This window comes from Pieris rapae, chromosome 12 (assembly GCF_905147795.1).
Source record: "Pieris rapae chromosome 12, ilPieRapa1.1, whole genome shotgun sequence".
Taxonomy (NCBI): domain Eukaryota; kingdom Metazoa; phylum Arthropoda; class Insecta; order Lepidoptera; family Pieridae; genus Pieris; species Pieris rapae.
The window spans coordinates 6,640,369-6,655,325 of record NC_059520.1 but is presented as its reverse complement, the minus strand read 5'-3'; the positions used below and the strand labels follow the sequence as shown (position 1 = coordinate 6,655,325).

At 31.4% G+C, this 14,957-nt stretch overlaps 3 protein-coding genes across 4 annotated transcripts; 2 read left to right on the top strand and 1 right to left on the bottom strand.

Annotated features, from left to right (window-relative positions):
• Window positions 1–94: 94 nt before the first annotated feature.
• LOC111001686 (dnaJ homolog shv) lies at window positions 95–2,866 on the bottom strand. Its single transcript, XM_022271678.2, has 5 exons — window positions 2,274–2,866; window positions 2,024–2,200; window positions 1,488–1,655; window positions 841–1,051; window positions 95–267 (listed from the first exon to the last, which is right to left on the bottom strand). The coding sequence occupies exons 1-5, from the start codon at window positions 2,721–2,723 to the stop codon at window positions 212–214; spliced, it is 1,062 nt and encodes a 353-aa protein (XP_022127370.2). The 5' UTR covers window positions 2,724–2,866; the 3' UTR covers window positions 95–211.
• A 230-nt stretch (window positions 2,867–3,096) lies between these two features.
• On the top strand, window positions 3,097–5,019 carry LOC111002342 (alpha-methylacyl-CoA racemase). 2 transcript variants are annotated; one of them, XM_022272500.2, is made up of 2 exons: window positions 3,097–3,216; window positions 3,823–5,019. In XM_022272500.2, the coding sequence occupies exons 1-2, from the start codon at window positions 3,208–3,210 to the stop codon at window positions 4,849–4,851; spliced, it is 1,038 nt and encodes a 345-aa protein (XP_022128192.2). In that variant the 5' UTR covers window positions 3,097–3,207; the 3' UTR covers window positions 4,852–5,019. The 2 variants fall into 2 exon arrangements, with proteins under 2 accessions (XP_022128192.2, XP_022128186.2); XM_022272494.2 differs by lacking the exon at window positions 3,097–3,216 and adding an exon at window positions 3,305–3,628 and having other exon boundaries at window positions 3,823–5,017.
• Window positions 5,020–10,880: 5,861 nt separating this feature from the next.
• On the top strand, window positions 10,881–12,092 carry LOC123689615 (zonadhesin-like). Its single transcript, XM_045630626.1, has 2 exons — window positions 10,881–11,031; window positions 11,885–12,092. The coding sequence occupies exons 1-2, from the start codon at window positions 10,962–10,964 to the stop codon at window positions 12,067–12,069; spliced, it is 255 nt and encodes an 84-aa protein (XP_045486582.1). The 5' UTR covers window positions 10,881–10,961; the 3' UTR covers window positions 12,070–12,092.
• The last annotated feature ends 2,865 nt before the right edge of the window (window positions 12,093–14,957 follow it).

Here is a 14,957-nt window from a genome sequence, read left to right as displayed (position 1 = left end):
ATAAACTATTTTATAGATTTGTATATTTATAAGGATAATTTGTTATATTATTAGATTTATTAAGAAAAATAAAGATTTATAGAAAATAAATAAAGAGTTTCAGTAAGTCTGTCATTTTATTATACAAAAAATTGTAGATGCACGAATCGACGACAATTCACAATCACATTCAAACTCACTACTACTTAAATAAATTAATTTCAATAATTAACTAGAGTCCATTATACACTTTATTATTTGGTGATTGTTTAAGTATTTTCCGTAGAGCTGTAACAAAGGAACATTTGTAACTAAGATAATCATTTGTAACAAATAATCCGCCAAGATATAACTAATGTTAATTAATAAAACTATTAAAATAATTAAAATCTTTTAGCCACATATAGCAACATTTAAATTTTTTAAAGGACATAATTAGGAGAACTTATAAGTCAATAAAAAAAATATGCTTCCAAAGCTTCTAAATAGACTGATAGTCATTAAATCAATGGCACAGAATGGACATGTCATGTCATGTCTCACTCTCGAGTCTCTAAACTTTTGCTTTAGAAGCTACATCACATGAGATGTTATGAGCAATTAATTATAATGAAAAATAAATAATATTTTTTTTTAGCTTCATCTCTATTAGGACAAGTTACAAAAAACAGTCTTTTTCAATCAAGTTTACATGTTGAAATATAAATCCACATCTTATCTTAATCTTGTAAACGCGAATTTATTATTTATCTTACCGCAGACTAAGTCTTCACTAACCATGTTTGCAATAGAATTTAATAAATGTTATAAATTCAAAATAAAAGATACTTGCGCAAATTAAAATATAAGAAATCTACATACCTTCCTTTTCATCATCAGTAAAGTCTTGCTTAGGAAACTCAATATCAAAGGTAACATAAAGATTGCCATTTAAGTTATTGTTTTCAAAGTTGGGCATTCCTTCACCCTTCTTACGGACACGGGCCCCAGCCCATGTCACTTTATCTCTAGAGATAGTCACTTTGTGGCCATCAAGGTGTTTCAATTCTAGCGTGAAGCCTGTTAAAGCATCCTGTAATAAAATTATAATAATTAATAGCATCAATTTATATATAAGTGAAATAAGTTACATATATTTGATAATTAGGCCATAGTTGGTCTAATGCAAATAATTTTGATGATTATAGGAAGAAATTCCTTATAACAATTTTAATGTTTACAATAAATTACCACATGAATATAAATTCTCTCGAATATGAAATATTCTCTCTTTTAGGCTTAGCTGTTATCAGCATGTGTGTTATCAGCATTTTATTCATACTGAAAATTTTAATTGAGTGTGAACTATGTCAATTATGCGCCAGAATGAATTTTGCAATAAAATGATTTTCTGTTGTTTAGTCATTAAATGACTAAACACAGACAAAACTAGATATTGTTTCTTAGTTTATATTAGTTAAGTCAACAAATATTAACTATTTATAATAGAATATATTGTTCAAACATACCTGCAAAGATATTGTAACATTAGTATAGAGGTCATCTCCTTTCCTTGTGAAATGTGGATGCCTTTCAGTATGGAACACAATTATGAGATCTCCGGGTTCACCATCCATGTGGGGCTCACCTTCACCTCTTAGTTTAGTTTTATGGTTATCAGGGGCACCTACTTCTACCTAGAAGACACTGTGTTATGAATATGAGTGATTTCATAAATATGTTCACATGTTACAAATAATTTTGCAATGCCACGAATACACAGTAATTTTTTACTTGCGATGTTTAAAAGTTAGTGAGACCATGACTTTTACTAAAAGCAGTCTGTTTACACATGCAAATTATCCCAATTTATAAATAAAAGAACGGATATCTTAGAAACTTTGGTATATGATGCTGACATTCGAGTTAGTTATTAGCTCCAACAATAAGACAAAAGAATGTAAAAAGCTCTGTGGTTGTAACTAATTTCGAAAAATGTGTTTTTATAATTAATTGTTGTTACATATAGAGTTTACACTGTATTTAATCAATATTCAAATTATACCTCGATTTCTAGGAGTCTTTCTTCATTAACTAACTTAACGTTAGGGCATTCATCGCAGACTGTTTGCTGCATCATCTGGAAACGGCCAGGGCCCAGGTTCCTAGTAACCATTTCCTGTCTACAATTACACTTTCTTGTTCCTGATGCTGGCTTTATAACTGGTTTGTTGCGAGTGATCTGAAAAACAAAAAAATATATTTTAGAATAACAATTATTATATCTTAATAATGTAATAAAGTTAAGAACTTACTTCAATGAAATTGCCATTGTAAAGTTCCTCTAAGGATACAGTTAATTCCATTACTACATCCGCCCCTCTTGGTGTTTCGTGGTGCTGCGATTCCCCACCAAAATGAAAACCAAAGTCACCAAAGAAACTCGCAAAAGGATCATTATTGTTCATCATACCATCTTTCTTTAAACAATCTTCTCCACACCTGTCATACAGTTCTCTCTTCTCTGGGTCTGATAAAGCCTCATAAGCTGCGCCCAAGTCCTGGAATTTTTGGGATGCATCTGGATCATCCTGATTTTTGTCTGGATGCAGGGCTTTTGCTAATTTTCTGTAAGCTTTTTTGATATCATTTGTTGTTGCTGAACGAGTTACGCCAAGTATCTGATAGAAGTCACGACCGGCTGTCACTAATAATATTGTTGATAAGAAGAACAATAGACACGTATACGCAGAATTAATAAGCATTTTTGAAATACTAATAGTTAACTCTAATGATTTACATGAAACATTTACTTTTTATATCATACTCTTTTGTATAGATGAAACGCATCTTACAGAAAAACTAATAAAATTGAATTGAGCATTTGAGCACGAAGTTCAAGTATTGCCCTACGAAATTGAAAATGACATATGGCGATCAGTCAATTTGTCTCATCGTGATTGGTTACAATGTTGATCCACATTGAAATTTCTTATTCACAGCGACCAATCGTAACTTTACTCGTATTCTCCAATTTCCCATATATTTTGAAGGGGGCGAAACACAGAGTGCTTTTCCATGTATAGATAATAAATCTAATAGAAAATATATATAATGTTAATAATATTTTGTATATATTTTTGCATTTGACCGGTGAAGGACCTGCTTCAGAGCCCAGCAGTGGGTTGGATGTGGCATAGTACACTAATTGGTTGTTCTTCCTTTCGGAGGCCAACAGTCATTGAGTGAATGATACTTGTAAGTTAGTAACTGTGGTTTTGTTTATAAAAATAAATAAACATAAACATTGTATTCATTTACTGAAAAGAGATAAATACCTACTACCTAACCTGTCAGCAGTCAATAAATAATTCTGTGAAGATCTGTCATTTCGAAATTGGAACTGGAAATAATAGTTACAAACTACAAAGTTCAAATCCAGATCAAACTTTAAATAAACAAACAGAGTCCAATAAAACTTTTTAAAATTATATATTTGTTACTTTGGATATTGCAGGTCATTTAGTGTACAAATTGTTATCTTTTAAAATTTTGAAAAGTCATGGCTTTACGAGGTGTAAAAGTTGTTGAAATGATTGGGCTTGCACCGGGACCAGTTTGTGGTACTATTTTAGCCGATTTTGGGGCTACAGTCACAGTTATCCATAAAGTTAGTGTTGTTTTTACATCCCGTTCAATTTCTTCTAATTAGTTTTTTTTACCGAAATTCTAATAATGAAAAATTGCTGTTTTTAAGCCAGAATGTTATATTAATAGTCTACTTCTTGCTGTTTTGTTCCTTTCCCCAATATTTTTAAAATTATTTATAAAATATACAACTGGTTATTTGTTTAATTTTTTTAGCTACAGCCTACCCCTTTTGATGTTATGTGTAATGGAAAGAAAATGTTATCTGTCAACTTAAAATCTAAGGAAGGAGCAGAAGTTGTAAGGAAACTATGTTCCTCGTCAGATGTTCTTATTGATACATATCGCCCAGGAGTTTTGGAAAAAATAGGTCTAGGTCCAGAAACTTTAATGAAAGAAAACAAAAAATTAATATATGCTAGGCTAACTGGATATGGTCAAGATGGATATTATCGAAATAACCCAGGACATGATATTAATTATGCATCTATTTCGGGCATACTTTCAATGTTTCGTAGAGGCGAACAACCTCCAGTTCCACCTATGAATATTTTAGCAGATTTTGCAGGTGGAAGTTTTTTAACTGCACTTGGGATAGTAATAGCCCTGTATGAAAGAACTAAATCAGGCAAAGGTCAGGTAATTGATGCAAGTATGACAGAAGGTTTGGCATATGTGGGTAATTGGTTATTCAGAGCAAGACATTTACCTTTCTTGGATCAAGAACCAGGAAAGAATGTTCTTGATGGTGGAATATCATTTTACAGAACATATAAGACTAAAGATGGAGAGTTTATGGCTGTCGGTTCTCTGGAACCTCAGTTTTATATGAATTTACTCAAAGGCTTGGAACTGTCTGAAGATATTTATCATCAATTGGCTGATCAAGATATGTGTAATAGAAAATTTGAAGAGGTCTTCCTTACAAAGTCACAAGAAGAATGGATTGCAATATTTGATCAACTTGAAGCTTGCGTTACACCTGTTGTGAACTTCAATGAAGCTAACAAAAACAAATGTAATGCCTCAAAAAATTCATTTTACATTGATCACAACAATTTAGTAGCACCAGAGCCAGCTCCTAAATTATCTAGAACACCACCAAATGCTACTGGAAAAGAAATACCACCAAAACATGGGGAACATACAACTGAAATTTTATATGGTCTTGGCTACAGCAAGAGTCAAATAGATGAATTAATCAATAAAGGATGTGTTTATGCATTGAAAAAGTCAAATTTATAGATGTTTATTACATAAATTTAACTTAATGAATTGTGATATTTGGTGATTTGGTGCTATGTATAGAATTAAGGATAAGTGTAATTTTAGTGTGTAAACATTTAATCATGGTTATGAAATGTATTGAAACAATTGCAACACAAGTATGAATTTAATTTAACCTTGACATTTAGACATTAATAATATATCATTAATTCAACAATTGAAGATAATATAAATTTATGATGAATTAACATATTGAAGTAATTATTACTAAATACCTTTATATATTTAGTAAGAAAAAAAATTAACATAAACCACAAAATATTGATATGGTTGCCTGGAGATTTTACGTCTAAAATTTGATTTGGACTAAAGAATACAATGGAACATATAGGTTAACATAATACCTAAATATTTATCAAAAGAGAAAATTCAACTATAACAAGTAGCAATAATAAATAAGCAATATATATTATTGCTACTTGTTATACGTTATATAGTATATGTACCTAGTACATATATATAATCACGCAAAAACAAACGGAACAAAGCATTGTGGGTTCAAGTGACTGAAAAATGTAACAACAAAACATTGATTTTATGAGAAAGGTGTTATGTTTACGCTTATCTATAGACAATGCATTCTGACATTTTAAAAAACCGCACCGAGTGAATACCGCTCGCTAGTGGCTAAACTTTTAAATATACACGTTCTACTATAAAAATATATTTTGTCGCATGATGCACTTTTGAAGTACCTAGGATCATTTGTTCCTACAGGATTATATTCCGGACTGATTTTATTTATAAAATCACCGATTAGTACCTATTCGTAGGCACGTAAGCTTGATTATAGTTAAATCTAAAAATGAACCTGCATTTTAGTCCAGTTCGTTGTTTTTAATAACGCTGGTATTAAAATAGATAAGACAGTCAATATTTAGGAATTAAATTATACGATGAAGTGATTAGTCGTACGTTGGTAATCATCCTAATATTTTTTCAGACGGCCACAACGCCGTAGCAATTTGCTGGCGTAAATTTTTAAATTTAATATCTCTTTGTATCGCAGCCTCTAGTGAGTTTTACATCACACGGAATTACGAAAATGTCAGAACACTGTTACGAAATTAAATGTTTTTTAAAAGATTTATTGCGCTTTTACATATGTTGCAGTAATGAATGCAGGATATAAACATTCTTTTATCTCCATTAATTATTAAAACTACGATGTGTCAGCCTATGCCTATAATATATGACTAAACCCCTTTTTTTAATGAGGTGGAAATGCACTAATGCAGGCCCGCATCAAGAATGTCGAACTTGACGCGGGGACTGTGGGGCTGGATCTACACCCAAATCCCTCTGCTATTTAGGGGTAGCGAGACCCCACCCACTAAAAACACCTCAGCCCATCACACGCCCTTAAGATGGGCCCTCGGGGTTCGCTAGGCATTCTACCCAAGGATATGACTAAACCCAGTTTAACCCTCTGCAACTGGTAGACTCAGACCTAAGGTGTCTATTTATGCAAACCTTTGTTATTGCACAATTAATTTCATAATTTTAAATCAGGTTAGTACTAAACACTGACAATCAATAATATCTAATCAATTCTATTATTAAAAAAAAGCACATAAAAACTGTCTGGTTAAGAGATGATAGCTGTGTCGCGTTTAAAAAAATAAGGATACATTACTTCATTATTAAGTAAAAGTTAACTATATCATATTAAAAAATACATACACTTTTAATTGGTTATACTTCATTGTGCTACACATAAGATCGACCAGAGCCTTAGAAATAGTTAAGGGGAGGTGGGGCACCGTGATACGATTTTTACTCAGACTCAATAAAAGACGATCTCTTGACAGTAACATCCAATTTATTTATTTATTTATTAAGAAGATTCACAGCACGATACAGAAATAGATGTAAATATATATAACATTGTGGGCCAATTATAAATCTTCACAAATAGTAAATAACATGATATAAATATATATATTGGACTAACTTGTTAAAGTTACCGTTAGATTTAATCACATAAAGTATTAGAGCCAATTTACTAAAATTAAATTTGTGGGGGCACTTTGATTCATAGAAATCATACACTACATACATACATACATAGTATAAAACAAAGTCGCTTTCTCTGTCCCTATTTCCTTTTGTATGCTTAAATATTTGAAACTACGCAACAGATTTTCATGCGGTTATTTTTAATAGATAGAGTTATTCAAGAGGAAGGTGTATATGTATAATAAAATTCATTAAATAGTAGAGAAGTACTGTTATTTTTGAGGTTTCTAATGTGATGTCGTAAATAATTACATTTTTCCGCTTACATTGGAAACACAGGCTGAACCCTACGAGTTTTGAAAATGCATGCACTACAAGAAGAACTATAAATGCACTAAAAATGCACTAAAAATGTGCTGAAAATGTACTGAAAATGTACTAAAAATGTACTAAAGGTACAGGTTCTACAAAAGGAATTATAAATGTACTAAAAATGTAGGCTGATTAAAGCACATCAAGGAGAAACGAAGTTCGAGGGGGAGCTAGTAATAATAATAATAATAAAGTCTTTATTCATTTTAAGTATAGTAAAGATAGTATTATACAAATAAACAAGTTTAATTGATTTTTATGACATTAAATTAGATTACATTGAAATGTTAAAAGGTGACAAATTACTATTAAAATTGAATAGAGAAGCTAATTTAAAATTAAAATTCTACTAGTTAATTTTTTTTAATATAGAATCTGGCATATTCAGTAAAATATCAGAAATATAAATCAAAGCTTCGTCTTTTATGTCAGGGAACACAACAGTTCCAGTCGGTTTATGCTGTAAATAAGAGGCTAGAAAGTCGCTTAGGCTACCGGGGTATCTTGACACAATTTTTTCAACAAAATGCTTAAAAGGTTGCTTCTTCCCTACGTTAATAACCTTTGTTACAACAAAGTAATCATCGTAAAGATCATTTGCTGCAGGTAGTGCAGTAATGATGTCATCATCAGATGACTCCATAATTCATCCTTCAGAATCAAGTTATTCCTATAACGCCTTATTAGCAGAAGAGTTTGAAAACTTATATTTTATAGATATAGCCATTGTCTTTTTTTGGTTTCTTGATGGAATTAGCCATCACGTCCATCGCGTTTTGTTTTCGATAAATTTTGACTGTATCTATGTGCCCCATGTATCAATGTACACCATCGCCCCCAAAGTACTAAGTATATCATAGGAGTTTTCTATGGTAGAGAAACTGCAAATTACGCAAGTTATTATAACTATGTAATTCATATATTCTCACAAAATAAAACGAAATACGCATAAAAAATCGTAGAAAATAATTATATTACAAATATTCGTGAAATATTTTTTTCAGCTCAATGGTTGAATGCTGATTTGAAGTAGTCATCATTTTAATAAGACTCTAACGAGGCGGTAACATTTAATGATCGCGCGAATTAAACAAATATTGATAAACAATTTTAGAAACGGACTCTATGAGACTGAGAAAATAAATGAAGAGTCTATTTTATAATCTAATTTATAAATAAATCGTAATTCATTTCGTGGGAAAATAATTGTCAGCTACATCTATTTCTACTTATCCTTAGAGAAAGATTTTGAGTAGAGACTTAACCCTAAGTATGAGTCCTGTTTGACAAACGTCTGCCTTGAGAAATTGTCAATTGAAAATCCTTTCAATTTACAAAATAAATCATTCCCAACGAGTCCTACATAACATTGAAAAGTGGAAATAAATCCTGGCTTCCGGTAGTGCAGGGCTTAACGGATCCTTAGGAAACAGGATCGCAGCTTGAAGTAAGTCTAAGGAATGCCCACGTTAAAAATCAATTTTCTTATTGACGTCGTATCTAGTGTTGTATTACAAAGGCCGCATTATGTATAAATACATATATAAATAAAGAATCGCAAAATATGACGCAAAGCGCAAAACTCGAAGACGGATCTCGGACGGAATTCGGCTAATTTCTTTTTATTCCTCGAAGGTTTTTATGGAGAGGAAAATTTGAAAAATTGCACAGAAAACCAGTTTTCTTTTTCTGTAATTGTGAACGCAACAGTTCATCTATATATTTTTCAAAGTTTACCTACGGATTTTTGTTGCAAATTTGAATTTAAAAAAAAATATCATCGGTGTATCTAGTTTTCTTGTATCTACTAATCGGTTACATAACTATTTTCCCTTTGTACTTTAATTAATGGTCTGATATGGGCAATGCCGGATTAAAAGGTCTTACTCCGGCATTGTCCGGAAAAGAGACGCAAAATTATTTTCCAAATAACTTTTTTTCAGTCGAGACTAATATAAATTTATTGTGAAACCAAGTATAGATGTCTTTACATTCAATTAACATATAAATATAATAAAAGTCAAAAGTCAAAATTTATTTATTCATATAGGTAACATAATGTACACTTATGAATGTCAAAAAAAAGAAGTTAAGAAGGTTAAAAGTCTATTTTTTACAGTTTTCATTTTTGATAATAATCGCTTTACTTTACTTTAGTACCTTACCTACTACTAACTTTAAAAGCAAATTAAAAATTCGAAGGAAAAGTTGTTAACTAGGTGAAGCGTATCAGCAAACAAATGGTTTTTGACTGTACGCATTTTGTTTAACTATATTTCACCCATAAAAAATATTTTTATAACGCAATACAGAAACAGTTGTACAAACACAAGTACATTTACAATCTATTTAATTACCAATCTCTATGTCGCTAGACCTTTAGAATATAGTTCACATTACAGCACTCAAGATCCATTTTAAAAGGGAACATTATTTATTGATGGGGGTCGTAACACATCAACCTTAAATAGGTTTTTAGAGGTCTCCCTTTTAGAGGGTTACAAATGTTGGTGACCCTGCGGACCTCGATTTAATTAATGCTTTAGGTACGGTCATACGAGCCATATTAAGTTTGTATTTTAATTCATGTTTTATATATACGACAATGTGTAAACATAAGGTTCATTTAATTACAGCACAATTCCTGAAGTTAGGCGAGTCTGCTGCTTAAACAATGTTAAGGGTAAAAGGTAAGATCCCCCGAGACTTTATATTTCGAAACCATAGGAGTTTATTTCAATTTCAAGACACGACTGATTTCCGAGTTTTCTCAGACTATCGGAATATCATTACATACATACATAGGTCAAAAATGTATTGAGTATGGGAGTCAGGCTAGGGAGTACTAGTAGTTTCTGTTTAGCCCAAAAACGTAACGAGGTAACGAGGTCCAATCTGTTATTTTGCGCTAACAGAAAAATGACTTTATTTTTTTCTTTTTACTGCCGCACTTTCGATTCGTTTGCCCGTCTGGTTCACTTGCTTTTTTAATGATTTTATAATTTTTACTGAACGTTATATCGCTTAAATTTTGATAAACATAATTCTATTTTGGTCTATGATAGAAAATGCGAGAACAGTTTTTATTCTTTTCAACGACCACCTTCTAGACTTCTAGTTGTTCAATCAGCTCGAGGAAATAAAATGAAAATAAATGTTGTATTACGGAACTGATATAATAAAATAAATTTCAGAAGACACAAATCGAGAAAAACGCTTTGAGGTTATCTAAAATAGAATTAAATAAATACAAAATTTATCTACGCGTATAGACTAAAACGCAATATAAAATTATTAATAAATTTCTCTAACTCAAAATTAAACTTTTAAGTTTTAAATAGTGTTGCTTTTGTTTTGTTTGTTTTAATTATAATTCTACACAGAAGGTTCATCTTGTATGAAACAGGGCAAAAGGCAATCCCAGGGTATCCACAAAAAAGCTTCGGAAAAAAATTTACTAAATAACTTTCCAGTCTCGTCTGCCTCCAGACCAAGTCACGCGCAGTAGATAGTATAAAAATAGCTTGAAAGAGATCGCTCTACAGCGATGATGCCGCCAGACGCCAGTTGTCCTCCTTTTCCTTTAATTATATCAATTGTCAATTGTATTATATTCTGTATGCAACGAAGTGTAAATAAATAAAACAGTTAAAATACTCTACTAAAATTAAGGTAAACTTGTTAAATACATAATCGTGCTATAAGAATTTTTAATTTGTAATAAATCAGATAGCACAATGTCTGGCCCCACGATGCTTGTGTCTTTGGTTTTAATTGCTTTTTGCGCGTTAACACTTGTTAGCACAGGTGAGTAAGTTTTTAATGAATACCGTTTTCTCTGTATCAAAACACTTTTATAATTGAGCAGCAGTTATAATTAATTAATTAATTTAAATAGTAGATAAAAAGTTTCTATTCGAGTTGATGTACAACTGTAGATATCTATTACATCTATTGGTTTGTTTATAATATTTAAGTTATTGTATATTTATGTAGTTTTGAGCTTGCGCTGGCCTTAATTTAATTCTTTAAAGAAATGCTTGGAAGTGATCAGTTAAAAGCGGTACGGCTGTTGCTTTTCTTATTTTTTGTTATTATAATTTGAACTGATTTTTGCAAGGAACGTTAAATAATATAATCACCTACATAGGTTTTCTTACTTAACATTTTTATTATTATTTTTAAACTTTAAAGAATAACTAAAATCCCATTATGTAGTATTTATTTGTTTAACAGCTTTTCTGACTGATTTTATATCCATACATCGTCATAATTTATATTATGTTAACGCGTAACGTTTATTTTGTTATACGTAAAAATCTCACGATTTTTCATATATCGAACCTCATTATTGAAGTCAAAATGATCGAGATCGAATTGAATTATGAATGCACTTCACAAAAGGGATAAAATCAAAATATTATTTATTCATAAAGGTAACACAATGTACATTTAAGAACGTGCTTCGAATGCGTGCGAATATACGTAAAATGTAATCTAAATATACATTAACTGTCAGTCGCTAATCAAGAGCGAAGAACTGGCAATTAACTCACCATTATGCAGCTGGTATCTGAGATTGAAGTGTGTTCGTGTAAAAATTCGTATCACTTTGCCAAACCAGTTTAAGATACACTCTAATGTATTATTAATTTTTTAGACGATGCGGCAATCCAATGTGACGCCAACTCTTCTCCAACCGTATGTGTGAGGTACTGTCCCCCTCAAGCCTGCAACTATACGTCTAATGGTCGTCCCTGCATTCCAGGACCATGCAGGCGAGGCTGTACCTGCCATGAAGGATACTGTAAGACATCCAATGACAAATGTGTGTCTATAAACTAATGTCATAATAAAGATTATGAATATATTTGTTTTTTTATTTTTTTTTATGATTTCCCAGATATATTATTAGATTATCATAAAGCGTGGATTTTTTACTGTTTTGTTACGAGTTTCGAATTCATTATTAGAATCGGATCTATTTAGGTTTCCACGTACGTGTATATCCGTTAAGTTTTACGAATCACAGACCAAAAATCATACTGAAGTAAACCAAGCAAAGACTAAGGGAAAAGTCAAGAGTTTAATAATAATAAAATCCTAGTGGCGCAACAACCTTGTATGGGTCCTTTCCTCAGATTTAATTTAAAATGATGTCCAGTTTCAGTAAACTGTTGTTTTTTTTATTTGAAACATGGTGGTATCCACTCTGTTTGCCTGCACCGTACGAGCGACAGTTCGAAAGGATCGAACCTACGACCATCAGGGTTGAGAGCCATACGCTAAAGTTACTAGGCCAAGACTGGTTTGATCATCAAAATAAATTTATTAGTTTTCGGGTGATAGATATTTTAAGAGAGTTTACTTTATCTTTTAATTTACCATTTTTACAATGTTATTTTTATTTAAAAAGAATGGTAATCATGACAAAAATGCAAATAGATATAAGGCGTATTATCGCTTGATAAAAATAATTCAGGATTCAGTATATTGATAAATATAATAATATATAATTAAATTACTTAAATTCATCACTTATTTAAAATACCAAAACAGTCTTGAATATGTTGTTAAAACTATGATTATACTCATATGTATGAGAGCTAGTATTAATTACTAATATAAAGCAAATAACAATACAATTTGAACAAAATAAATAACCAATGATAAATTAGAAAAAATATCTCGCTACTTCGTATAAGTTATTTAAGTTCAGTTTGTAATGCTCTCACGTTAAAAGGATAAACTGATTTCTCTGGAACTCACTGAAGGAACCTAAATTAACATAATTTGCACTGAGAAATCATTTAACATTACGATCTAGCCTAACTTAAGACTATTAAGGAATTTAAGTCTTACCTAATGAACTAAAGAGGATATTTAACATAAGAAAGTGTCCAATAACACTACTGACTCTAGTAAGGAGAAGATTCTCTGTTCTTGTGTACTAGGGTTTGGTGTGCCACCTATGTGCCACTATTAGTACTTAAGACTAACGTGTCCACTAATTCACTAATCGAACTCCTACTGGTACAAACTCACAGCTGGAAACAACGAGTCCATACAGGTATCTAAATAAATAAATCAGAGGCGCTACAACCTCTTTAGGTCCTGGCCTCAGTTAGTCAGCAGTCAGTTCGTAGACTAACACAGATTTTTTTTATAGAATTTGAGATTAGGGTAAATACAATGAAATTTAAAAATAGTAATTAGATTTCATATATAAATATAACACAAAAATAAATTACCACAATATGTACAGTGCGTGTTATGTGGCGATTTATACAGCGAGTACATAGCGAGATGCTTGAGGAATATCTTTTATAAAATTGAATTGTCTTTAGAAAATATTTGTTTTTAATGTTCCCGAACAAACAGAAAAGCGATTTAAAAGCTAACGTCTAGACGAGTAAATAGGATAAGAGGATTTCACAGAAAATCCGATGGAGGTTGAAAGAAAACTAAGGAAAATTGGACAAAGCCGAAGTAAGGCGCTAAAGCATACCTTTCTTATAACTTTAGAGGATTTGCTTTTGGGAAACATTTATAACATTTCACGCTTGAAATATTTTGTAAGAGATCACTGAAATTTTTCTTCACCTTTGTAAGTATTTTATAACGCCTTTTATAAATTTGAAGCAAATTCTGTCGCGGATATGCATATTGGCTTGTACGACGTCAACAATCAATACGATGACAGCACTAAATTGCTCCATTGAGGTGTCTTCAACTATATGTGCAAGTTATCTACATCAGCCTTTGGGATCACCTAGTTAATGGTCATACTGGTCAAGGACACCTTTCATTCGCCACAGCCATTTGATAGTAGTAATAAGAATTGCATGGCATTCCGTTTTTGGCATAGTCTCCATTCTGAAGTTACCCTAAGGCTTAGATTCCAAATCCAATTTGTTTTTGCAGAGAGGCACACACACTCCATATTTAATGTTACTGATTTATATTCATAAAAAAGTAATTTAGATTTTTTTTAGGCCAACAATCAACACAATCTACTTGTGCCAGTATTTAATTTCAATACTTTCTTCACGTCCAAATCAGCATCAGCACGATATGACTTTATGCTTAAATTGTCACGTTAATGTTTAGCATATGTAACTTACTTTAATTAGACTGGAATAAAAAGAAAACTACAAGACTTATGTATAATACTAATGTATATACAATATGTAAAATTAAAACAGTCTAATGAACAAACGTGAACTTAACGACTATATAAACATTGTTATTAATACTTAAGCCTTATTACTATGTAATTCTGAATTGCAGCTATTAAAAATAATCTTATATCTTGCAGTGTTTTTTTATAAAACTGCAAAAGGGCTGAAGGCTCATCTGATGTTAAGTGATACTATCGCCTATTGACACTCACCCTGCTAGAAGGCTTGCGATGATGGCTTATTAGTAACCGGTACGTTCTTGAAGGACCCTAAGTTGCTAAGCCATCTGAAGTCACCACAGACTATTGCAAAAAATACTTTATTAAAATACATATTTAATTGACTTTCAATGATTCATAGCAAGTTAATAAGTCTTTTAAGGCGTTCCATTGAATGAAGATTTCTGATTGTTGTGAAATAGCCAATGTTAATGAATCGAACTAATTAGCCTCAATAGTTACGTTGGCAAGAAGCACTAATGAGAAAGTCACGGTATTGCAGTAAACTAGCGATTCCCGCGACTTGGGCAAAAGCGAAATATTTTAACAATTA